At 55.7% G+C, this 26,201-nt stretch overlaps 1 protein-coding gene across 4 annotated transcripts in view; it reads left to right on the top strand.

Moving 5' to 3' along the window:
* The first annotated feature begins 5,792 nt into the window (after nt 1–5,792).
* The window catches only part of MYOM3 (myomesin 3), a 52,654-nt gene continuing 32,245 nt past the window's right edge, over nt 5,793–26,201 (top strand). The window contains exons 1-15 of one of the 4 annotated variants that reach the window (XM_043909245.1): nt 5,907–5,924; nt 7,701–7,739; nt 8,299–8,477; nt 8,844–8,924; nt 9,762–9,921; nt 10,605–10,762; nt 15,615–15,710; nt 17,214–17,302; nt 19,434–19,478; nt 19,938–20,078; nt 21,497–21,658; nt 22,310–22,451; nt 23,444–23,643; nt 24,797–24,850; nt 25,239–25,366. In XM_043909245.1, coding sequence (XP_043765180.1) covers nt 8,317–8,477; nt 8,844–8,924; nt 9,762–9,921; nt 10,605–10,762; nt 15,615–15,710; nt 17,214–17,302; nt 19,434–19,478; nt 19,938–20,078; nt 21,497–21,658; nt 22,310–22,451; nt 23,444–23,643; nt 24,797–24,850; nt 25,239–25,366 — 1,617 coding nt within the window. In that variant the 5' untranslated portion in view covers nt 5,907–5,924; nt 7,701–7,739; nt 8,299–8,316. Of the gene's footprint in view, nt 6,004–7,700; nt 7,740–8,298; nt 8,478–8,843; nt 8,925–9,761; nt 9,922–10,604; nt 10,763–15,614; nt 15,711–17,213; nt 17,303–19,433; nt 19,479–19,937; nt 20,079–21,496; nt 21,659–22,309; nt 22,452–23,443; nt 23,644–24,796; nt 24,851–25,238; nt 25,367–26,201 lie in introns of all 4 variants that reach the window. The other 3 variants (XM_043909242.1, XM_043909241.1, XM_043909243.1) reach the window with 3 other exon arrangements.

Genomic DNA, 26,201 nt, shown 5'->3' with positions numbered 1-26,201 from the left:
GCAGTTGCCCTGGTGAGACACTTTCTGGGTGGGCAATGCCCTCCCTTCACTGTACCCAGCACGTCTCCCCTCCTATTCCTCACCCCTCCCCTCCCTGCAACACAGCGCCAGGCAGCACAGTCCTTATCTGTAATTAATATTTAACATCTCTTCAGGGTCACTGGTCTAGACCCAGTATCTCCCTGGTGGAGGGTGGGCTGGCCCATTCTCCTCCCGGCAGCTGCTACATTGGCCCTGATGATTGCTCTCTGCCCCCACACTGCAAACAAGCCTGCTTCCTGTCACTCGGGGTGAACTTGGCCAAAGGTGGACTGTCTCACCTGGTTTAGTCATGAAAACCAACTTGCCAGCTGGACTCTTCTCACCAGGTGAGTGGGTCAGGGTGTCAGAGAGTTTTTAATTAAAAGCTGTAAACATCTCTTCCAATTCACAAGGCTGCAAAGCTCTCTAAGCTCCCTGGGGTAACTGTTGTTCCTACAGTCCATGAGTCTCTGAGTCCTGTGACCCTCCTCAGCCTGGCCCTGCGTCCGCTAGGCTTCATGCCCTCTCAGGTCTCCGGCCTGCCAGGCAGGAAACTCAGGCTACAGAAACAGCTGGAACTAGCTAGGGGGCAGAGCGTCCGAGGCCCCGGAGCCCGGCTGGGGCGCTGGCATTCCTGAGTGTCCTAGACCTTGACCACACTGCAGCCTGGCCCCACCCAGTCCAGAGAAAGGTGAGTCTGGTGTCACCAGCCTCCAAGTCACGCAGAGCCCAGCCCAAGAGCAAATGAATAAGAGTCCAGCAGAGCCGGTCAAGGAGTAGTAAGAGGAGGCGGGACTCAGCCTCGCTGTTGGGAAGTTCCTGCTCTTGATGGCTCCTTCTTCCATTAACCTGCCGTGATAGGCGGCATCGCTGATATTCTGCAAAGGAGGAAAATGTGGCTCAGAGGGTTTAGGTGAGGTTTCCTAAACTTGCCTCACCATGAAAAGCCCTTGAGAAGCTTACAAAAAATACATCTTCCTCAGCCCCAGCCCAGACCTGCTGGATCCACAGCTCCTAGGGAATCAGGCTTTTAATAAAGTCCTTTAGTGATTCCTCTTAGGCAAGTGGAAAAACCCATGCTATTATATCAATAGTTTTCCTATTCATTGGTCTCAAATATCCCCCTAGATCCACCCCCATCTAACCCCCTGGATGGGGGTGGGGAGCTGAAAGTAGGGGGGGCAGTATTTCAATCTGAGATATCTGAAGACTCCCGGCCTCCCAAACCCCCAGCCCGAGGAACGCGCAGGATTTGCCTGAGTTTCCACCGAGAGAACAGGGCCATGGGGGATGAGGGCTCCTCCAGGGTCCCACAGGGCAAGGCTGGATCCCTCTGTGCCCCTCTTCAGTCTGTCATCCTGGACAGAGGGACACAGCTCTGAGACCCCAGCCCCGTCCCCTACCCTCCCACCCGCACCCCCACTCGGCCCTTCAGTTGCTTGAGCCAGTTTTCCCTTCCCACTCTGATGAGGAAGGGGCAGGAGGAAGACGCGTTTTGACCTGTTAGTGAGAGACGAACTGTAACCGGAAGTAACTTAAGTGTGAGAGCAACAGAGCAGGGAAGGGAGACGGACGCAGGAGAAAGGAGGCGCCGGGAGGCTCTGGACCAGACAGTTCTCCCCTTGGCCACCAGGGGGAACCATCAGCCGAAGACAGTTCGGTTGCTGTCTCAGAAACCCTTGGGGCAGTTCAGGGTGGTCAGTGGGTAAAATAGGAGGTGGGAGAGGGGTTCAGGATGGGGGACACATGTACACCCATGGCTGATTCATGTGAATGTATGGCAAAAACCATTACAATATTGTAAAGTAATTAGCCTCCAATTAAAATGAATAAATTAATTTACCAAAAAAAATAGGGTTCAGATGAGAATCCTTAATATTCATAAATCCAAAGAAGGCAATGAAAAGGAAAAGGAAGGGGAGAAAGAATGAAATATTTAAGGAGTACTACTCATGGGTTAGAACTTCCCAGAGGGCAAGGGTTTCCCCAGTGCTTCAGAGGTAAAGAATCCGCTTGCAGAGCAAGAGATATAAGTTCAATCCCTGGGTCTGGAAGACCCTCTGGAGAAGGAAATCCACTCCACTATTATTGCCTGGGAAATCCCGTGGACAGAGGAGCCTGGCAGGCTACAATCCATGGGGCCACAAAGAATCAGACACAACTTAGCTATTAAACAACAACAATTTCTTGCATTTTAACCTGATTTGAATCTCGTAAACATTCTTCAAGACAGGTACTCATTCATTCATTTTTAACAAGCGTATATCAAAGACCCAGTTGTATGCCAGCACTGTTCTTGGGGCTGGGGATACAGTGAACACGACAGGCAGGTAATTCCCTGTTGTCTCAGAGCTTGCATACAATTTGCACATAAAGAAGCAGCCCAGAAAGGATGATTGGAAGGACTGATGCTGACGCTGAAGCTCCAAAACTTTGGCCACCTGATGCCAAGAACTGACTCATTAGAAAAGACCCTGATGCTGGGAAAGGTTGAAGGCGGGAGGAGAAGGGGACAACAGAGGATGAGGTGGTTGGATGGCATCACCGACTCGATAGACATGAATTTGAGCAAACTTCAGGAGCTGGTGATGGACTGGGAAGCCTGGGCATGCTGCAGTCCATGGGGTCGCAATGAGTCGGACACAACTGCGTGACTGAACTGAACTGAAACTGATCATACAGTATTTGTCTGTCTCTTTCTGACTTATTTCACTTAGCATAACATCCTCCAAGTCCATCCATGTTGCTGCATATGGAAAAACGTCATTCTTTGTTATTCCATTGTTTATACTTACCACATATTCTTTATCCATTCATCTTTCATTGGACACTTAGGTTGCTCCCATATCTTGGCAACTGTAAATAATGCTGCAATGAACATTGAAGTGCATGCATATTTTTAATTAATCTTTTCATTTTTAAAATATGTAGCCAGGAGTGGAATAGCTGGATCATATAGTAGTTCTATTTAATTTTTTTGAGAAACTTTCATACTGTTTACCATAGGGGCTGTACCAATTTACATTCCTGTGAGAAATATATGAGAGTTCCCTTTTAGGAGACTGAGATTTTGGCTGAAGCTCTCGCTTGTATATTCTGTCTGTCTGTCTGTCTGTCTGTCTCCCCCCTGAGGAGTCCCTAGGGCCTAGGAAGAAAGACAGACTCAATATTGCTGGGCCCCTGAGGCCCCAGGAAGAGGCCAGGAGGGGAGCTGTGTCTCTGGAGTGGAGCCAGCACCGCCTTCCACAAACCTGCTCATCCCCTGAGACTGGCTCAGGAGCCCCCTCCTGATCACCCCCTATCGTAATTGCCTGTGTCCCCATCTAGATGAGACATATCCTAAAGACCAGCATCTTATCTCTCCCCTCTACAGCCCCAGTGCCCTGCAGGCCTAGGTATGAATGTCCGTAAGGGGAGAGGATTGAGACGGGGAGGAGGAGCAAAGGTCCAGAAGAAACCTCCCCTGTGGCCTCTCCGGAAGCCTGGGAACTTTGGATGGTGAAGGAGGAAATGACTTGCCCTCCTCTGCTGCTTGTACCATGTCCCCCACACTGCCCGCACACCCTCACCCCACCCCATACACACCATCGCACACCCTCACACCCTCACACTCAGCCCACACACCCTCACCCCACCCCACACACACCATCGCACACCCTCACACCCTCATACTCAACCCACACACCCTCACCCCACCCCATACACACCATTGCACACCCTCACACCCTCACACTCAGCCCGCACACCCTCACCCCACCCCATACACACCATCGCATACCCTCACACCCTCACACTCAGCCCGCACACCCTCACCCCACCCCACACACACCATTGCACACCCTCACACCCTCACACTCAGCCCACACACCCTCACCCCACCCCATACACACCATTGCACACCCTCACACCCTCACACTCAGCCCACACTCTCACACATTCCACACATACCTCATCCTCTCACACACACCCCACACACTCACACACATTCCACACACATCTCATACCCTCACATTCAGCCCACACACTCACACACATTCCACACACACCTCATGCCCTAAGACACACCCCACACACTCTTACACACATTCCAGACACACCTCATACCCTCACACACACCCCACACACTCACACACATTCCACACACATCTCATACCCTCACATTCAGCCCACACACTCACACACATTCCACACACACCTCATGCCCTCACATTCAGCCCACACACTCACACACATTCCACACACATCTCATACCCTCACATTCAGCCCACACACTCACACACATTCCACACACACCTCATGCCCTCACATTCAGCCCACACACTCACACACATTCCACACACACCTCATGCCCTCACATTCAGCCCACACACTCACACACATTCCACACACATCTCATACCCTCACATTCAGCCCACACACTCATACACATTCCACACACACCTCATGCCCTCACACACACACCACACACTCTCACACACATTCCACATACACCTCATCCCCTCACACACAGCCCACACTCTCACACACATCCCCACACACATCTCATACCCTCACACACAACCCACACACTCTCACACACATCCCCCCACACACCTCATACCCTCACACACAGCCCACACTCTCACACAGATTCCACACACGCCTCGTCCCCTCACACACAGCCCACACATTCATACACATTCCACACACCTCACACCCTCACACACACCCCACACACTCACACACATTCCACACACACCTCATGCCCTCACACACAGCCCACATACACACATTCCACACACACCTCATGCCCTCACACCCAGCCCACACACTCTCACACACACACCCTCATACCCTCACTCACAGCCCACATACTCTCACACACATCCCCACACACACCTCATACCCTCACACACCCCACACACACTCTCACGCACATTCCACACATACCTTATACCCTCACACACAGCCCACACACCCACCCACACACCCTCACACACATACACACACTCATACCCGCACACACAGCCCACACACAATCTCACACACATCCCCACACATACCTCATACCCTCACACACACACCCCACACACACATACCCTTACACACAACTGCACACCCTTATGCACACCCACACATACCTCAAACCCTCACAAACATCCCACACCCCACACACACCATCACACACACACCCCACACACCCTCACATGCACTCTCACACACACCTGCACACCCTCACATACACACACACATACCCTCACACACACCTCACCATAGGCGAGCAGGGCCGGTCAGTAGCTGCTGCGTGGGGAGCAGGGGTATAGATGGAAAGAAACCCACTTCTATTTTAGCAGTGATAACCTATGAGCACTAAAGACTCATTTTTCCAGTCACACATCATGTCTTCCTGATGACTGGGGGCCCAGCCTCGCTGTCTCCACTTTCAGAAGGGGAATCAGATCTGAGAAGCTGCGTGTCTTCCCCAAAGCACCTGTCACTGGGGGCAGCCGGGGGAGGAATTCAGAGCAGAACTCTCAGCAGCTGAGAAAGCTGTCCCTGATCCATTTTCCATATACCCAGGCCTGAGCTATGAGCTTCTTTCCACTGCAGCAGGGGGCGAGGGTTGGGGAAGGGATGGCACCCAGGGGAGGATCTGTCTGTGGGAGGTGGGTGGGGGGGTGTGGGGACAGCTCCACCTGTCGCTGCCCGGCAATGCTGGACCCAGGGAACGGCCCCTCCCCCTCACCTCCCCCCCCATGGTTCTCATCCATTGTCATCACACTGCTATATTTAAGGCCCGTGCAAGCTCCAGGATCACATTCCTCTCCCAGTCCCCGCTGAGTCCGGGGCAAGAAGAAACCAAGGACCCTCTCATCCTCTGGAATCGTCTCCCCAGAGCCTCCTGAGTGGGCACAGCTGCTTCTGTGAGTCACCTCCAGAGATCAGGGGAGCGGAGAGAGACCTCCAGATAGTGAGACCCTCAGCTTTCCATTCGGAAGTGGGGTAGGGGTGTGTGTGTGTGTGTGTGTGAAAAGGATCCTGTGAGATCGGGAAGGAAGAAGCAGACTTGTGCTCAGCCATGGACATGAGAGGGGACTCTAGAAAAAGAAATCCCTGCCCTGCCTCACTGTTTTGTGTGGCCCTGGGTCTTCCGAGCTGAGCCTTCTGTGATATGAAAGCTACAGTACAACCCTCCCAGATCCCTTGGGGATGCCCTGGGAAGTGGAGGCTTTCCTGCAGGCATCAGGGATCAGCAGGGACCCGGGTGGGCTGGCAGGTCTGGCCAACCTAGAGCTGTCCTGGCGGAGCCCTGCTTGGCCCGCCCAGTGGGCAGGGGATGAGAGCAAGGCCGCGGGGCCCACATCGCAGGGCTGGGAGGGCGCTCATCCAGCCTGGACTCACTGGCACCAAACCCGGGCCAGCACTCCTGCCTCGGAAACTGGTGGGGAACATTAAGAGCACGTCCCTGTTTGCCCAGACCCCCTGGGTAGGCTGTGTCTCCACTCCCGCCCGCAGGACCCAGCTTTCTGCCGTCAGGACTCAGAGTCTCTCTGGCTCATACACTTCTCTTCCCGTCCTGAGGAAATGGAGAGACCTCCTTGACCCTTCTCACTGGGAGATGCTGTCAGAGAGCTGGGGGGATGGCCGGGGGTGGGGGCGTTACAGACAGGGCAGCGGCCAGACTGAGGCTTGGGAGGAAGGTGGAGAAAATGGAGTGGGTGGGGAAGGCCACAAGTCAGGACCCCAGGAGGCTTTGCACCCTCAGAGGAGGGCAGTGGGGGCCGAGGTCCCCTCCTGACCCGCCACACATCGCTGACCCCTCTCCAGCAGGCACACACCGCCTTCTGGAGAGCGAGCATTGGAAAGCTGCAATCTGCTCACGACCTAATCCCAAGCCTCAGTCAGCGCTTTAAAAAGAACCGATGGCTCATCCCTAAAGCCAGGGGTCTGGTTGCGGGCGGCCCAGGAGGTCCAGGATGAGCGCCAGGCCCGCCCCGCTGCGCTCGTCAGGAACAGAGCATCCGGGGAAAGCAGCCAGCAGCTGAGGCCAGGGAACGTTAACCCTCTGCTGCTGGGGCCGGGGCCACGTCCCAGGCGAGCCGGGGCCTCCCTCGCTGGTACCCAGCAGCTCTCTTCTGGGCCGAGAGGAGAAAGGAGCAGAAAGAGCAGGCCAGTCATTGTCTGGGTGCAGGCAGCCTCTTCCTTGGGGGTGCGGGGGTGCTGGATAGGAAGCCCAAAGGATGACGTCCCATTGAGTTCAGCGAGGTCATTGCAGGAAGCTTCACAGACAGTCCTAGGTCCCAGCTAACACTCTGCAGTGACCCAGGCTCTCCTGGGGGTTCTTTTCTGGATGCCCAAAGGGAGAAAACTTTAAGGAACTAGGAGAAATAAATTTCCACTAAGACTGACCCTTAGTAGCCTGAGCCCTCTGACACCCCAGAAGAGGCCTTTCCGGGTCAAGGATCTCTGATGGGGCGAGTGAGCCCACCTCCCCCATCATGAACTTAGGGACATGGCCCCCCACAGGTGTGTTCTGAACGCACACACACACATATACACACACACACACACACACTCACTCTAGCTTGGCCAGCAGGCCCCGAAGGAGAGGCGGGGACAGGACAGAGCCTGCCCTCATAGAAGCAGACAGGAGAAGGCTAAGCGCGGGTCTGTTCTTCTGTCTCCTCCTTCGTGCCCAGGGTCTACATCAGGGCCAAACCTGGCGAGGACCTTTCCAGGTAAGAGGCCTGTCCCAAATTCTCACCTGGAGGAGCGCGGTTGCCAATTCCAGGGGTTCCACCGAGAAGCACCCTAGGGCTTCAGCATCAGAGGGCTCTCAGAGGCCTGGGGGTAACATTGTACCCCAGGTCCGGGAAAGAATGTACTGCAAGAACTCAGAGCCAGCTAGCTTGGGGCCCCCACTCTCCTGCCCACTTCTCCTTGCCCTGGACGTCACAGTGCTCAGTCCCTCACGTGTGGGAAACTGAGGCCGGAGAAGGGAAGGCCTTGCTCAGGCCACGTGGAGGGGCAAGGACAGAGTGCAGCTGGAAGTCAGGGCCTGCTCCTCAATGAGGGGCAGCCCATGGGGTGGCGGGCGAGCCAGGCTGAGAGCTTGAAGCCTGCCTCTGTCACCTGGGCAGGTGCGGGTCCCCCCCATTGGGTCTTGAGATAGCCTGCCTGCCCACCAGAGAGAGACCACCCCCCCCACCAGCAGACCTCTGGAGAGATGCTGGCGGGCCCCACGGGGAAGGGGCGGGTGGACACCTGGTGGAATAACCGTGCACTTCGGCTCTGCAGGTTGCCGCTCTCGCAGCCATGACTCTGCCTCACAGCCCGGGAGGTGTGGGGGAGCCCCGGCCCCCCCAGGCCGTGCAAGTGCACCGGCGGGAGCACCGCCGGGAGGAGGAGCAGAAGGAAGAGCGGCAGCACAGCCTGCAGATGGACTCCTCGACGCGGAGACGGACCTTCCGCAGCAGGTGGGGCATCAGGGCACCCCCAGCCACTGCCCTGCCCCCAGGACCCCCAGTCTGAGCAGGGAGGCACAGCCTGACCTCTGCATACTCCAGTCTGAGGGGGGAGGCATAGCCCTGACCTTGGGAGGTTCCTGTTGGAAGGGCAGGAATGACCCTTCTTTTTGGAGAGCCCAGCCTGAGATGGGAAGCACAGCTCTGCTTTGTGGAGCCCCCAGGCTAAGAGAGGAGGCATGGCCCTGTTCTGAGACCATGGTTTGAGAAGGGCGGCACAGCTGTGCCTGCTAGTACCCTGAGGTGGGTAGGTGGAGCCCCCAGCCAGACCCCCAGCCAAATCTGCAGGAGCCATGAACTCTCTTTTCCCCGGGGCAGCGAGGAAGAGTATCAGTTCAGCGCTGCAGACTACGCCCTCGCAGCAGCCTTGGCTCTGACAGCCTCCTCAGAGACAACGTGGTAAGTCAAGTGACCTTTCCAGAGAGCCCTGGCCTAGGAAGAGGTCATCTTGTCCAGTCCCCTTCCTCCCTACTGGGCTCCCACACTCAGCTTTAAAAAACATGCCCGAAATTACACACCTGGAACGGGTGACTAGTCAGAGGTGTAAGCCCAGGGCTGACTGATGGCAAAGCCCACGGCACCACCCTCTGATGGGTCCACAGGTGGTAGTGAGGGACCATCCCTAGGGGAGAGGGTGGGGTTCCATGCTTCACCACCCGGCTTCCAGGGGAGGAGTCTAGGGACAGAGAGGGGAGGCAAGTAAACCAGCCCACATGTCGAACACAAGCCCTGAGATAGGAGGGCCTCCAAGCTTGGGAGCATCCTTAGGCCTGTGTCCTGCTCCTGGACGTCCCAGAGCAAGTCACTCAGCCTGTAAAGCAAATCTCTACCTGGTCAAATGGGGAGACTAAGCCTGCTGGCTTGGCTCTACTGAAAACAAGAGGAACCATGGCTTGTGAAACACCCTTGTGAACTGTATTGATAATATTAAGTGTTAGTCATTCAGTCGTGTCCAATTCTTTGTGACCCCATGGACTGTAACCCACCAGGAATTCTCCTCTGTCCATGGAATTCTCCAAGTAAGAATATTGGAGTGGGTTGCCATTCCCTTCTCCACCTTCTAAAACCCGGGCCCATTCAGGGGATTTTGGAGGCAAGAAAGGATTAAAGTTGCCCTTGTCCTCAAGAAGCTTCAAGTGTGGCCAGCAAGGCCAGGCATAGGAGAGGCAGGGCCAGGATGCGCCCCCACAGCACCACCCATGGGCTCCCCGCCTCTGACGGCCTCTGTCACCGCAGGGAGGCCCAGCTGAGGCGCCAGACCAGCACCGTGGAGCTGGAGGAGCGGGGGCAGAAGCGAGTGGGCTTTGGCAACGAGTGGGAGAGGACAGAGATCGCCTTCCTCCGGACCCAGTGGCTGCTGCGCCAGAGACGAGACAGGAAGGCACTGAGACGGCGGGTGAGAGGGGTGGGCAGGGGATTCCGGGGCCCTGGGACCCACAGCCCTTCTCATGCTGCCCCCCCTCACCCTACCCCCTTCTCCAGAAAAGCTGGACCTCCCAGGGCCCCCACCTTCTAGCTGCATGACCTTGGGCAAAGCTATGATTCTAACCGAGCCTCAGTTTTCTCATCTGTAAAATGGACGTATTTGGTCCAATACTGAGTGTCAACTGTGGGAAGTAAATGAGAACACGCTTATAAAACCACTTTCCCAGTTCCTCGGACACAGAAGACACTCGGGAAATGTCAGGGATCTGAAGCCACCTCCGTGCCCCATCCCTGGGCAGGACAGGAAGAGCTGTAATACTTACATGGGTGTTATCACTGCTCATGTTTTTCACATAGAGACTTAAGTCATCCTCCCTACAATCCTACAGGAGGGTGGGGCAATATGATTATCATCCCCATTTTACAGATGAGGAAACAGGCCTGGCCTATGGTTGGTCTCATAGCCAGTAAGCGGCAGAGTTTGGCCTTGATTTCAGGTCAGGTCCCAAAGCCCCACGCCCTGCTCTCTGTGCCATGCTGCCTGTCAGCGGCTGGCGAGGAGAGTCCAGCCTGGGCATCAGGGGGAAGGTAACAGCAAAGACGGGGGAAGCGTTGCCCTGGCTCCTGGGACTCACAGGCCCTTCCTGCCTCCAGACAGAGGAGAAGGTCCGGGAGGCCAAGGAGCTGCGGGAGCTGTGTTCCGGCCGTGGGCCCTGGTTCTGGATCCCTCTGCGCTCACACGCGGTCTGGGAGCACACCACGGTCCTGCTGACCTGTACCGTCCAGGGTTCACCTCCACCCCAGGTCACCTGGTAAGCCCCCAGGGCAGGAGAGAAGGGATCCTTGCCCTGCCTCCAGGCTCCGGACCTCAGGGATCCCTTGAATGTGACTTCCTTACTCAACACCTCCCCGCCAGGGGCCTGGCCCCTTCCCCACAAGTTCCTGCTGCCTTAGAAAAGCCGCGGACCCACAGCCCTGAGCTCTGCCCACCCCCAAACAGAGCAGCAGCTGCTGGGGAAGCTCCGGAGGGGTTATTCTTAGCTGCCTCCCAGCCAGCCTGGGGCTAGATGTCTGGGCCACCTGGGGAGCCAGCACTTGTGAAAATATGATTCTGGTGGCTTGAGAAGGCAGCTGCCCCGAGCTGGGCATCTCCAGGGTTGCAGGAAGATGGCAGAGGCAGGTCCAGGGTCGGGGCAGGAGAGGAGGCAGGGAGGGTGGGGGCTCTCAGTGAGAAGGAGCCCAGGCCCAGCTTGCTCTCTCTGCTAACTCTGTGTGTGGTCTCAGCTATGGCTCAACCTCTCTGGTCCTGCCTCAGTTTCCTGGTCTGTGAAATGGGTTGAAGATCTCCTGTCCAGCTTGCGTGTGTTGAGGATTTAAGGCCACAATAATGTGGAAGCCCTCAGAACTTGAAAGCTGCTGGGAAAGCAGGAGGTACCATTCCTGGGAATGTACTCATAAAAGAACATGGAGTTGAGGCCTTGCTGGCAGAGGGGAGTGAAGGCAGGAGTCTTCTGAAAGGACCTGGGGAGGTGGGCATGGCAGCATCTGGGGTCTCTCTCCACCCCAGAGGGAAATGTGTCATTCACACAGCTGAGCTCAGTCTATCCTGAGCTCCCCAGGGTCTAAGGCCCATTGTCAGGCATGCTGGGAGACAAGGAAATGATTTCAACAAATATTTACCAGGAGCATAATCTGTCCCTGGCCCTCACTCAGGCAATGAGGCATTGAAATGACCCAGACACAATCTCACCTCAAGGAACTCTCAACCCAGAAAAGAAATGTCAACACAATGAGAAATATGTCCAAGGGCGATATTTGAGATAAGAGTGGAGGTGAAGAAGGGCAGTAGCTGCCTCCCCCTGGGGAATCCAGGAAGGTTTCTCAGAGGAGGTGACATATAAGCCCAATCTCAAGGCTGAACAGACCAGGGTCTTGGTAGGAGAGAGAAGATAAGCACACAAATAACTGAGGTCACAAAGGAAAAAACAACATCTTACGCTTGAGCCTCCCTTACACTGACCCAGCACTTTCCTCTCATTTGAGTCTCTGGGCCATTCATGAGGTTAGGACTACATCCCCATTTCACAGGTGAGGATATAGAGGCTTAGAGAGGTAGTGTGACTTGTTTAAGTCACACAGCTAGTGTGAGCCTGAATTCAAATTCTGGTCTTCTTGCCTTCCAGCCCAGAGCTCTACTGGCCAAGACAGTAAAAAAGTGATCATTACAGTTGTTTTTGGGTTTCGTTTTTCTTTAAAGCATCTATAATGCCTCTGAAGTGAGAGAAAGGGGAAGAACTTAGGCCAGGAGCAATCAAGAAAAATGTCCTCAGGGAAGTGTCATTGCTGGTCGCTGCCAGATGGCATTCATTCAAATTCTGTGGGGACCAAGGCTGTCAGTAGGAAGACCTGGGCTAAGCGGCGGTCAGCCTGGCAGCCAAGTCCTGCCCCACCCTGGCACCGAGGCTCACATCTAAGGCTTTCCATGGGAGCCTCTGGGGAGGGAGGCTTGTTTCCACCCCTGCCAGCAAGGTTGCCACAACAAGGAGCTGAGCATTCCTTGCAAGTGTTGGAGGCCCAGGCCAGGCCCACCTCCAACCAGAGGGACTCAGGGGGCCCCAGGGGCTCCAGGCTTTGGGGATCAGGTTTCCTATCAACAGGCACCTCTGACAGGGCCGGCTCATCCCGGATTGGCTTCCAGAGCTTCGCCCAGGCTCTGGTAGAGACCCAGCCCGAGTCAGCAGGACGATCCTGGCTCCCCAGGCTTGTCAGGAGAGTCCATTCATTCAGCAGTTATTGAGCACTTCCTGAATGCAGGGGCAGCAAGAGGGCACATCAGACAAGGTCCAGGCTGGCTATGTTTACTCTGCAGAACTGGGTCCTGGCCACAGTTCATGAACATCAGAATCACTCTCCCAGGTCAAGCCACCTGCAAAAGTAAAGTGAACACCAAAATATGGCAAATTCCCTGGTGGTCCAGTAGTTAGGACTCAGTTCTCTCACTGCCAGGAGCGCAGGATCTCTGGTCAGGGAACTAAGATCCCACAAGCCACGCAATCAAAAAATTTCTTTAATTTATAAAAGAGGTTGGGGGTGGGGGGAGGAAAAAGACCCACCAGAATATGTAAGGGAAAATAAACTTAGATAAATAATAAAAAATCTCACTCTTTTACGTAGGCCTCACTGAGCCAGGCTCTGGGTTGGGTGCCTGCCTCAGTTGTCTCATTGAATGCTGTTTAATGATTGGCTGCCATTCAGCTTCATCCACACAGCCAAGCCTTCAAGGGCCTGAGGAACAGGCAGGAGACTGACGCCCAGAGGGGGGCAAAATGAGAGCTGAGGTCCCAGGCTGTCCAGGTCATGCCCAGAGCTGCAGCTGCTGCTTTTTCTGGGAAAGGCAGAGGCTGGCCCAGGCTGAGGTGTCTGGAATGTTCCTGACAGCTGGGGGATGGGGGCGCTGACCTTGCCCCCCCCCCCCAGGCCTGGGAGAGGTGGAAAGATAGGACATCCATATTAGGCACCACCCTCCCCACAGAAGACTTAATTGGGCTCCTTTCAGAAGAAGGCACGGCCTGACGGCCGTAAGGTGGGGTGTAGACACAACACTGTTTTGGTCGCCATGGAGACAAACAGGGCATGGGGAGTGGACAGGTCCAAGGAAGGTGATATGCTGAGGCTGGGGCGCCCTCTTTTGGCCAAGGCCTCCTCTTTGACCTCAACCACCACTGGGGCTGGGCTTCCCTGGTAGCTCAGCTGGTAAAGAATCTGCCTGCAATGCAGGAGACACCAGTTCAATTCCTGGGTCGGGAAGATGCCCTGGAGAAGGGATAGGCTACCCACTCCAGTATTCTTGGGCTTCCCTGGTGGCTCAGATGGTAAAGAATCCTCCTGCAACACAGGAGACCCGGGTTCAATCCCTGGGTTGGCAAGATTCCCCTGGAGAGGGCATAGCAACCTACTCCAGTATTCTTCCCTGGAGAATCTCATGGACAAAGCCTGGCGGGCTACAGCCCGTAGGGTTGCAAAGAGTCGGACATGAATGAAGCAAATGAGCATGCTCACACACACACCTCTGGGGCTGACTCTTCACCCAAAGTCCTCATGGACACAGAGGCCCAGAGAGGGAGAGTGATTTGCCTCAAGTCACACAGCAAACAGTGTCAGGAACCCAGACCTCCTAACTTTCACAGACATTCACTCATCAGACCTCCAGAACATACCCCAGTGGGCTGTGGGCAGAGGCAAGGCCACCTGGCTGTCCAGGGCTTGCAGCAGAGGGAACAAGACTTCACAGAAAACAAAAGGAAGTATCCGGGGTACAGTGGGGTGGGGCCATGGTTGGGAATCACCTGGCAAGTTTCAAAATAACTGATGCCCAGATTCTACGCCCAGAAATTCTGATTTCATGGATCTGGGCTAAAGCCTGGGCATGGAGTTTTTTTAATGACTTACAGAAGATAGATTTTTTTCCCCTTCATGTAAATATCTGATGTAGATGGGGAGGGGCTGCATGGCAACTCCACCCTTCAGCTTAGGGACTCAGGCCTGTTCCCACGCACGGCTGGAGACCTCGGGTCTTCCTGGTTCAAGATGGCAGCCGTATTTATGGCTGTATTCTTGCCTCAAGATTGGAAGGAAAGATGATGTGAAACCGGGCAGAGAGTGTCATCAGAAGCAGCCACGTGACTCTTGGACTTATTTCTGTTGACAAGACTTAATTTAGTCACGTGGTCACACCTAGCAGAAGCAGAGACTAGGAAACATGTTAGATCTACTTTAGAATAAGAGGAGAATGGCTGGTGGAGAACAATGAGAAGTTTATGTTTTAATATTTATTTAGTTCATGTTTGGCTGCACTGGGTCTTAGTTGAAGCTTTTCTCTAGTTGCAGTGTAAGGGCTTCACTGTCCTGTGGCATGAGGGATCTTAGTTCCCAACCAGGGATCAAACCCACATTCCCTGCATTGCAAGGCAGATTCTTAACCACTGGACCACCAGGGAAGTCCCTGCAAGGAGCAGATTCTGATACAAATTCTCAAAGGCTTACATTCAGACTCTGAGCATGGAGATTTTTAAATGAGATGGTTGGATAGCATCACTGACTCAACGGACATGAGTTTGGGTAAACTCCAGGAGTTGGTGATGGACAGGGAGGCCTGGTGTGCTGTGGTCCTTGGAGTCACAAAGAGTCGGACACGACTGAGCGACTGAACTGAACTGAACTGGTGACTTTAACAAGAACTGAGATTAAGAACTGTTGTCCTGGGGGTTGGCAAAAAGGAAGGGATGGAGAACTTTCCTTGGTACCCCTTCAGAGAGGAAGGAAAGCTGGAGCCTGGTCCTTGGGGGTACCCCTGGTAAGGGAAGGGGCAGATACCCCTAATTATGGCTCCCTCTTCTCTGCCCTCCAGAAGGGAATAAACACTTGAGCATCCACAGCCTTCAAACTTTACATATCTTATCCCATTTAATCATCACAACAACCCTACAAGGTCAGCACAATTATTATTCCCATTTCACAGATGAGAAAAACTGAGGTTTAGAGCTGCCCTGAGTCACACAGATGAATAAGCAGCACAAAACTGAGGTTGGAATCTAGGCCCAAGAGGCTCGGGATCCCTCCCGCTCAGAACCACATTGCCTCCCACACGCCAGTGTGTCTCCACAGGTACAAAAATGACATGAGAATTGATCCCCGCCTCTTTCCTGCCGGCAAGTATCGAATCACCAACAACTATGGACTGCTGACGCTGGAGATCAGGAGGTGAGACCATGAGCCCCAGAGAGACCCACGGTCCCAAGCCCCAGCACTGCCAAGGCCAGAGCAGGTCCAAACCGCTCCTCAGAGCTATGAGCCACGTCAGCCTCAAAAGAGTGAATGTGGGATGGACCCTCCTTTCACTCCCATAGAGTCAGATTAAATAAGCCTGAAGTGGGGCCCAGGAATTGGTATTTAACAGACACCCCCATGTGATTCCAATGTCTTAGAATACACAGTGAGAAATTTGGACTTGGCTAGCAGCTAAGTATGTGGGAGAGTTCCTTGCTGGGGGCAAGAACACACACACACACATATACACACACGCGTGCAAGGGGAAGCAGAACAGAGAGAGGTAGGCCTTTCAGGAGGTAGTAAGTCTTAAGCACAGTGTTGAAGGAAGAGGCAGTATGCATGGAGGAAATGAGCACAGTATTCCCCAAAGTACGCACTGTTTGTATGAACTGCCAGGTTCTGAATTCCTCCAGGTGCCAAGCCCTGTGCTCGCTGCTTTCCGAATATAGTTGTCAAGGCCCATCCTCATTCTCTCTAGGAAACATTGTTCCATCCATGTGACAGATGAGAAAACTGAGGCTCTGAAAGATTAAGGCTCTTGCACAGCTTGTACAGGGCAGGGCCTGGGATTGAGTCAGTTCTTTCCACCTGGGTTCTTTCCAATACACCAAGCCCTCCGCCTCAGCCCACTGGGGCTCTGGGAGACACAAATATAAACAGGAGGTTCCAGAAGCCAAGTGGGGCTGAGTGGACATAAACACCTGATCCTCTAAGGCTCCACAGGGAGGTGCCCCATGGACCACACCGTCGGTGACAGCATGCAGGGCTGGGGCAGCCTCGGGGAGCAGGTGGAACTGACCTTTGAAACCAGAGGGATGCCTGCTCCAAGCAAGCAGGGGAAGAGAGGGGCCACCAAGGGGCCTCTCTGCTGGCCGATGGGGCCAGATACGCCCTACCGCCACGGTGGCCCTGGGGTGGAGCCAGCCCCAGCCTCCACAAGGAGCAGGGTTGGCCTGGCTGGTGGTGAGCCCCAGGCCTGGGCTTGAGAACACCTGGGCAACTGGCCCAGGTCTGACACAGGCTGGCGGTGTGCCTGGGCATCTCCTGCCCCAGGGTTCTGCCCAGGAGGTGTTGACAGAGCGGGGAGGCCATGACCCAGAGCGGGCTTGTCCCCTTGAAGTGGGGTTGAATTCCAGTTGCTCTGGGACTCTGGACCAGTCACTTAGCTCAAATGTTATCATAACAATCGTACTTTCAAAGCACTTTCACCTTAAGCCGCGGTGTTATGTTTTCCCAGTTTTTCAAAGGCGGGCCTGGAGGTGTGGAGAGGGACAGGGGCATCCCAAAGGCACCCAGCTTCTCAGGGGCAGAGCCTGACCTAGAGCCTAAAGTCCTCCTGTAACTACCCCCTTCCCCACCCACCCTGCTCTCCGGGCTTGAGTTTTCCGTGGAGCCCAGCAGCCTCGGGGAAACATCTCCCTCCCTCCTTTTCAGATGTACCATTGAGGACGCAGCCACCTACACGGTGAAGGTCAAGAACGCCTTCGGCCAGGCCTCCTCCTTTGCCAAAGTCCTTGTCCGCAGTGAGTCCTCCCGTGCCCAAGAGGCCAGGTGGCCCACAGCCAGCCCTGGATGAGCAGATGAGGACGTGGGTCTGCACCAGACTCGGGGCGGGGCAGGGGTATTTGTCCTGGGATTGAGTAACCAGGGCAGCCACCGGGACTCCTGCTTCCCCGAGGCCTTCAGAGCAAGTGAGATTCTCCACCCTCAGGCTATTCAACCTATATACCAGTTCAGTGCCTGTTCAAGAGCAGGCTTGTCCTACCGGGTTGGGCTTTTGGGTCCAGATCCAGCTCAGGACTTCTGGGAAGGCGGCCTGGCCACCAGCAGTCCTCAGAGGGCAAAGGCTGAGTCCTACCACCTCCCCTGCTGACCCTCACTGCCCTTTTAAGCTTCTGGTGCATATTTCCCAGTTAGCTCAGGCTCCTCCTGGACACTGATCAGAGCCCAAAGCAGGAGAGACCCTCGAGTCCACCAGACCCCAGGCCGCAAGCTTCCTCTGATGCTGGTGGGCCGTGTGAGCCTGGGCACCACCACGCTTCCCTGACCTCCCCATCTGCAAACAGGGAATCCTCCTGCTGCCCCAGATGCTCCTGTGGGTTAAATGTGATGGTTTAGGTAGAGCTTGGCTGCAGCAGACTCTTGGGGAAGGATAATCCTCCCCCAACCACCCTATCAGCCCATGGCCCAGGCAGGGTCTAGCCAAGGAGGCCACACCTTTGAGCCCAAGTTCAGCTCAGTTCAGTCGCTCAGTCGTGTCTGACTCTATACGAGCACGCCAGGCCTCCCTGTCCATCACCAACTCCCGGAGTTTACTCAAACTCGTGTCCATTGAGTCAGTGATGCCATCCAACCATCTCATCCTCTGTCGTCCCCTTCTGCTCCTGCCTTCGATCTTTCCCAGCATCAGGGTCTTTTCAAATGAGTCAGCTCTTTGCATCAGGTGGCCAAAGTATTGGAGTTTCAGCGTCAACATCAGTCCTTCCAATGAACACCCAGGACTGATCTCCTTTAGGATGGACTGGTTAGCCCAAGGCCTTGCCCTAAGGACCCAGAGAGAGAAACTCCATGTATGCAAATTCAAACACACACACTCACACACACACTCACACACTCACACGCTCACACTCACACACATACTGGGTGGCAGGCAGGCTGGAGTCCAGCCCCACCTCCCCAGTTCTCATCAGTCCTTGTTCAACTGTCCTTCACAGCCTCTCCACCCTTCTGCCCTGTTCCCCAAATAGCTCTTGGGAGGCAGTTGTCCCATTGCCGAGCCAGGCTCTCTGGGTGGAATCTGAGCCATCCAAAGTCTAGTGCAAGGTCAGGTATCAGGGCCTCAGACCCTGCCTCCCTCTGTCCGCCCCTCCTTCCCATCACCTCCTCTGAATCCCCGTCCCTCCCTCCATCAGAGCCTTCCCAGGGACCAGTGTCATGCGGCGGTTTTAGGCTGTTGAGGTGCTTGCTGGGTGATCATGCCTCAGTTTCCCCATCTGTATTAGAGGATAATAATGTCACCAAGAGACAAGGCTGCCGTGAGGATTAAATGAGTTAATGAGCATCACGTGGTGCGTGCTATGTGAACAAAAACTGTTCTCACTGTCCCCTGGTGATCTGTGTCCACACCACCTTGGACTTCACCCTGAAGCCCCCAGGAGACTTTCCTAGCGCAGCCCTGAACCTACCAGAAATTCCAGTCTGACCATGCTCCACCTCTAGGACTCTGTGATCCTAGCAGTGGGTGGGTTTCGTCCATGGCGATTCTCCAGAATACTGGAGTGGGTTGCCATGCCCTCCTCCAGGGGATCTCCCCAACCCAAGGATCGAACCCAGGTCTCCCACATTGCAGGTGGATTCTTTACCATCTGAGCTACCAGGGAAGCCCTTGGGAAGGAAAACACGATTTATTGAGCACCGACTATATGCCAGGGTCCTGCTAAGGGCTTTGTTCATGTGAACTCAGGCATTCAGAACCCACCACCACCCCCATCAGGTAGGACTCAGGAAGGAAATGAGGCACAGATAGGCCAGGGAACTTTCTCCAAGTTGAAGAGGGAGGCCCTGCTAGATCAGGACCCAGAGGCCATGCCCCCAAAATCCAGTAGCAGTGTGGATGCTGAGCCTTCTCCAACTCCCATTTGCTCTGGATTTCAGCTTACCTGGGAAAGGATGCTGGCTTCGATTCGGAGATCTTTAAAAGTAAGGAGGCTGGGGAGGGATGGGCTTTCAGGGAGGAGGGTGTCTGGGGCCCCTTTAGAATATAACCATCCATTGTCCACAAAGGGATGTTCATGTGGGGATTGCCTGTAAACTGTTAATACTTGTGGACTGGCTTCTGGGGGCCCCTAGGCACCCCATATTTGCCCCTAGCCTCTGGGCTGTCCAGTGGCCAAAGCTGAATGAGAAAAAGGCAAAGCCAAACAGACAAATGGATATTTGCCATTTCAGTTCACCTGGTCCCACCTAAAGAAATCTCTTCCCCACCCCACAGCCCCCAGCATCAGGCTCTTCTCCTTGTTAAGACCACCTGGAGAACTGTGAATCCTGACCCAGCAGAGTGGGGACACCCCAGAAGGGTCCTCCTCACTTCCATCTAAGCCCCAGGTTAAGCCGACACAGCCTCAGAAAACTTCTGTCCTAAATTTCTGTTCCCACCAGGACTGATGTTTGGCCCCAGCGTGGAATTCACATCAGTGCTGAAGCCAGTCTTCGCCCGTGAGAAGGAAGCCTTCTCCCTGAACTGCCTATTTTCTGAAGATGTGTTGGACGCTGAGCAGAACATCCAGTGGTTCCGAGACGGTGAGGACCCCCGCTCCTGGCCCCCAGCCTGCAGAGGCAGAGATAGACCCCTGGTGGAGAGAGGAACTCAGCTATGCCCCTTCCCCAGCCCGTACAAGCTGAGTGATGAGTGCGGCCGAGGCAGAGGGAAGCTGAACAAGCCAGGTGGGCTCAGATCAAATCACCCTGCAAAGGGTCACCGAGCGTTCACAGTGCCAAGCCCTGCGCTGGGTGCCAGGGCAGGGGCAGGCACAGACACGCATGAGGCCAGGGGGCTCTCCATCCGAGAGCGGGCAGGAAGCCAAAACAACACAGCTGCAGCCTCTGCCCCTCGAGAGCCTCTGGTTGAGAGCCTTCAGGCACACACGCTCGCCATCAGCACGCTCGGGTGAGGACTCTGAAGCAAGAGGAACAGAGGCCAAGCGCAGGAGGCAGGTCAGCCTAAGGAGGGTCAGGGCGGGGTGTGACACCTGCCTCGGGCTTTTCAGAGTCAGCGTGTGGGTGCAGGCAAGAACTGCTGCTCGTGAGCTGGAAGACCGCTGGGGGATCACGGGCCAGGGCTGGGGAAGGCCCAGTCAGCTCAGGCAGAAAGAGACGGATCAGCCAGGGAGGAGACGGGTGGCTGAACCTCCTGCCCCATTCGTGACCAAGCCTGCAGCCGAAGAGCCAGGAGTGCAGCACCCCCAGCAGCCTGAGCCTAGGGAGGTGCCCCTTGGGGGCCTGGGGGCGGAGGAGTAGGGAAGCCACGAGCCCTGAGAAACTGCTGTGATAACAGGCCGAGACGTCCCCCAAACCTCTCGGGGACAGAGGTGGTGCTGACGGGCAGGAGGGGCCTTTGCGGGACAAGGAGCAGCATGGTGCGCAGCAGGACCTCGGGGGAGGCCTGGAGCCCACAGCCCCCTCCCTGAGTCCCCGCCCCTCTCCCTAAGGTCCCACCTGCCGACCTCCCACCCTCCTCCCCAACCCTGACCCCCCTCACCAACACCCCCACCCTCTCAGTAAGTCCTCTCTCCCTTTCCTGAGTCCCCATCCCCCGAACAAGCCCCCTCCCTTCCTTGAGCTCACAACCCCCACCCACCGAGCCCTATCTCCTTCCTTGAGCCCCCAGCCTCCCAAAGAGTCTCTGACTCTCACACCAGGCCCCCTCTGCTCTTGTTCCCACTTCCTCAGAGAACCTCCAACTCCTCACCAAGCCAGCAGCCCCCCGCCCCTTCCTCGGGCGCTCCCCACCCCTGCCACCCCCACCAAGCCTGCTACAGAGGAAAGTTCAGAGATCACCTTGGCAGAGTCCTGAAGGTCGCCACCCGCTTCCCCAACTCCCCAGCAGAGCCTCCAACCGCCGGCCAGCCTCATCTCTGCCTGAATCCCAAAGCACCTACGGGTTCCTGGGTGAGCTCCGGATTGCCCACAAGCTCACCCTGCACCCCCTCTCCCTGCAGGGAGGCTGCTGAGGTCCTCCGGCCGCCGGCAGATCCTCTATGCTGACCGCCAGGCAGTCCTGAAGGTGGCCTGTGCCTACAAGGAGGATGAGGGCCTCTACACGGTCCAGGTGCCATCGCCCTTTGGGCTCCGGGAGCAGAGCGCCTACGTGTTTGTGAGAGGTAAGGGGTGGCTAGGGGCAGGGGGCCCAGCCAGAGCCCAGGGACCAGGACTCTGCCTTGACCGACTTGCCGTGGGACATGGGGGCGAGTCCCCAGCTCCTTGGGGCCTCGGTGTCCCTGCTATATAGTGAATGGGAGTGTTGAGGCAGAGTCTTTCCAAGATTGCCTGTGACATCCCATGACCCTCCAAAGGGACCCAGCCTGAGGGTCTCAGGCTGGGAGGGAGCTGGAGAGGAGGGCTGAGCGTGAGCTGGCATCCTTCTAGTCCTGCTTGATTTCTGCCTCTGGGCTTTGCCACTTCACCAGCTGGGTGACCTTGGGCGATTGACTCTTTCTCTAGGAGATTCAGTATTCCCACCTGCAAAATGGAGAGTTGCTCTGGGACTCAAAGACGAACTGTGCCAATTGTTCAGGCAGATGGTGTAGAATGGGCCCCTAATAAACTGGACTCCCACCCACCTACCCCTAGATGCTGCTATTTAAAAGAACAGGCTGTCTTGGTCTTGGTCTTCAAGATCAACTGCACCCCTGGGGGGTTAGCGAGAAGAGGAATGATGGGTGGGAATGGGAGGGGGTTGGTTGCCAAGTGGACATTGACTGGAAGAGCTGCCCCTACTGTCTCCCCGCGCCCCGCACCATCCCGGGTTTCAGATGCTGCAGCCGAGAAGCCAGGGGTCCCAGGCTCCCCTTTGAATGTTCGATGCCTGAATGTGAACAGAGACTGCCTCATCCTGACCTGGACCCCGCCCAGTGACACCCGGGGCAACCCCATCACCGGCTACTCCATCGAGCTGTGAGTGGGTCTCTTGCGTGGCAGAGCCCACGGTGGGAGATGGCTCTGTGAGAACAAGAGTGGGGGCCACAGGAAAGAGGGACCCCATGCTTCTCCTTGGGACAGGGTCGGAGGCAGCTGTGTTATTTAGGGGCAACAGAAGTGTGTCCACCACTGGAGTCAGCCACTGCCCCGGACGCTTTATGGCACAAGCTGACCCTGGGAGGGACAAACATCAGAGCTTGAAACCTGAGCACACGTGGCTTCAGTGGCTGCTTTCCTCCCTGAGTGAGAGACCCAGGAGTCCTGAGCCTGGAGGGAGGGTCTTCCCAGGAGGGGGAGGGCCCATACATCCCTCCTCCTTCACCCACCGCCAGCTCCAAGGCCCTAGCTGGAGATAAGGCCTAATCCAGCCACTTGAATCCTTACAACAACCCCTATCTGAGGGGGTAGGGGATGCGCTAGTGCCCCATTCTACAGATGAGGAAACTGAGGTACACTGCCCCACCCAGCCAGTGCTAAGAATAGTGGTACCCAGAGGGTGTAGAGATCCCAGACTCTGAGGATCCCTCTAGAACACACACCAACAGGGGAGTGGACAGTCCTTGGGGAAATGCTAAGTTACCCGCTCATGAGCCACGTGACCTTGGGCAAGTCATCTCACTCCTTAAACTCAGATCCCACTGGTAGAGTGAAGGTAATCACACCTAACCTCAAGGACCTTCAAGATTAAACAAGATGATGGCTGTGAAGGGCACAGCACAGCTCCAACCCACAGAAAAGTCCCATGAATAGCACTAGCTCTTTTGATTAGCATCCTGGTTGGTGGAGGATGGTGAGAAGGCCTCCTACGAACCCAAGGCTGGAGCCGGGCTTTTAAATGGAGAGCAAGTATTTCCCTGGCCGAGACAAGCTGGGCGGATAGCCCAGGGTGGGGGGAAGACCCTGCTATAGGCTCAGACTGAAGGTGTGAGTCACGGGCATGGTCTGAAGCCGGGGATTCTCTCCCACAGGTGCCAGGGAGAGTCTGAGGAATGGGTGCCATGCCACCAGGCTCCTGGCGGGACCTGTCGGTGCCCAATCCAAGGCCTCATCGAAGGCCAGAGCTACCGGTTCCGGGTGAGAGCCGTCAACAAAGCAGGCAGCAGCGTCCCCTCCAAGGCTTCCGAGCCGGTTGTCATGGGTGACCGCGACGAAGCTCAGAGGAAGACAGGTGGGCACAGAGGCCCTGAAAGGACGGGCTAGAGCTTCCATCAGGGCACACCCAGGACTGCCTCACACAGGAGACAGGTGCACGGCCCCCATTCCCAGCCCTGGTCCAGAAGACGAGACACAGCCCAGCCCCCAGGAACCCCCAGTCTGATGGAGGAGACACAGCCTCAGTTCAGTTCAGTTTAGTTGCTCAGTCATGCCCGACTCTTTAGGACCCCATGGACTGCAGCACACCAGGCCTCCCTGTCCATCACCAACTCCCGGAGTTCACCCAAACTCATGTCCATTGAGTCGGTGATGCCATCCAACCAACTCATCCTCTGTCGTCCCCTTCTCCTCCTGCTTTCAATCTTTCCCAGCAACAGGGTCTTTTCTAATGAGTCAGTTTTTTGCGTCAGGTGGCCAAAGTATTGGAGTTTCAGCTACAGCATCAGTCCTTCCAATGAATATTCAGGACTGATTTCCTTTAAGATGGACTGGTTGGATCTCCTTGCAGTCCAAGGGACTCTCAAGAGTCTTCTCCAACACCACAGCTCAAAATCATCAATTCTTCGGCATTCAGCTTTCTTTATAGTCCATTTCTCACATCCAAACATAACTACTGGGAAAACCATAGCTTTGACACAGCCTCAGGAACCCCTAGTCTGGTGGAGGAGACATAGTGCTATCCTTAGCAACCCCTAGCCTGAGGAGGGATTTAGAGCTTGTCTGCTGGAAGAAACACAAATCTTAGCACCAGATGCTAATCTGGGGTGAAACCACAGCACCTTCTTCAGATGCCCTTAACCCACAGGAGGGAAACTGCCCTGACTCAGAAGCTCCCAGCCTGGAGGGTGGAGGTGGGGAGGCAGAGAGTGGGGGACAGAGCCCTCTCAGCCCCGAGGAGTCACCCTGACCCGGGTATGCTGTGCCCTCGGAATCTGACCCCTTCGCTCCTCCTTTCTGTCCCACTTTGTCCCCATCGGGCAGAGCACCTCCGGGGTCTGAGAATGCCACCTGCCTGGGGACACACAGAGGGGCCGAGAGGCCAGGACCAGGGGTGGGGGAGGAATTGGCCCCCAGAGCCGGACAGGCCCTGCCCTGCCCCTTCCTGCCCCAGCCACACGCCCTGCAGCCCTTGGTTCTCCGCTAACGGGTTCCATTCTCCATCCTAGAGATCCCCTTTGATATGGGAAAAACCATCACGGTCAGCACAGATGAGTTTGATGGTATGTGTGAACCCCCTGATCCTTGGCCTCAAGACTCCAGCCCGCCACCTTTGCAGTCTGGAAACTCTGGGACACAAACTGGCCCGAGGCAGAAGCTGTCTGTGGGCGTGGGTGGGGTGGTGAGCGTGGGGAATCCAACTTGGGGCCAGGCTCTTGGGTGAGTGCCTGTGCCCCTCCTGGGGGACGCAGACATTGGGGAAAGTCTCCAGCAGGACATGGGGACACCCAGGCTCTGGTTCCGGCCCTGCCTGCCCAGCCTTGTTGTGTGATTAAAGCAAGTTCCTGCCCCTCTTCTGGGCCCCGACCCCCACCTCTGTGAAGTGAGGGGCTGAGATCTGGGATCTCTGAGGGCCCACACATCTCAGTCCCCGGGCAACTCTGATTCCAGACTTCGTGACCATCCCCTCACCCCCGACTAACGTCCACGGCAGCGAGATCCGTGAGGCCTACGTGGTTCTGGGCTGGGAAGAGCCGAGGCCCCGGGGCAAAGCCCCGCTGACGTACTTCCTGGAGAAGGTATGGAGACCCCAAGGGCCCCGGCCCCAGGCCAGCCAGAGAAATAGAAACGCTGTGGGACCAGGATGTGAGGGGGAGTGCTGGTCCAGGGAGGTGCTGAGAGACCCCAGCGGCATCCCCTGGGGAACCCTAATGAGAAGAGAATTTTCTGTCTGGAAGTCCTGAACATAGCCCTACACGGAGGCAGGGGAGTGGATTAACCTTGAGGTTATCTCCAGCTATGGAAGGGATTTGAAGTGTTGAGGGGAAGGAGCTACTGACATTTAGATGGAGGAACTGGAGAGGTCTCCCCAAGAAGGTGAGTTTAGAGTAAAAGCCTAAAGGAAATGGGGCTTCCCTCAAAGCTCAGTCGGTAACGAGTCTGCCTGCAATGCAGGAGACCGGGTTCAATGCCTAAGTCAGGAAGATCTCCTGGAGAAGGAGATGGCAACCCACTCCAATATTGTTGCCTGGAGAATCCCATGGACAGAGGAGCTTGGCAGGTTACAATCTATGGGGTCGCAAGAGTCGGACACGACTGAGCGGCTAAGCATGGCACTAAAGGAAATCAGGGGCCAGCCAGAGATTTCTGGAGGAAGAACATTCCAGGAAAAAAGACCAGCAAGTGCAAAGACCCAGAGGCAGGGGTGGGGCCTGGCACCATTGGGGAGCAGCAGGGGGCCACGAAGCCTGGTGGGTGGACAAAGTGGGACATGGGATGTGACCAGACAGATGGCGGGAGTCAGACCACGAAGCAGCTTTTACTCTGGGGAGACTCGGGACTTGGGAGGGTTCTGAGCAGACACGGATGGGATTTGACTTGAGCTGTAAGAGGATTCCTCTGCCTGTCGTTTGG

Source organism: Cervus elaphus, chromosome 8 (genome assembly GCF_910594005.1).
Source record: "Cervus elaphus chromosome 8, mCerEla1.1, whole genome shotgun sequence".
NCBI lineage: Eukaryota > Metazoa > Chordata > Mammalia > Artiodactyla > Cervidae > Cervus > Cervus elaphus.
The sequence above is the reverse complement of the archived record's forward strand: the minus strand, read 5'-3'. Positions and strand labels throughout refer to the sequence as shown.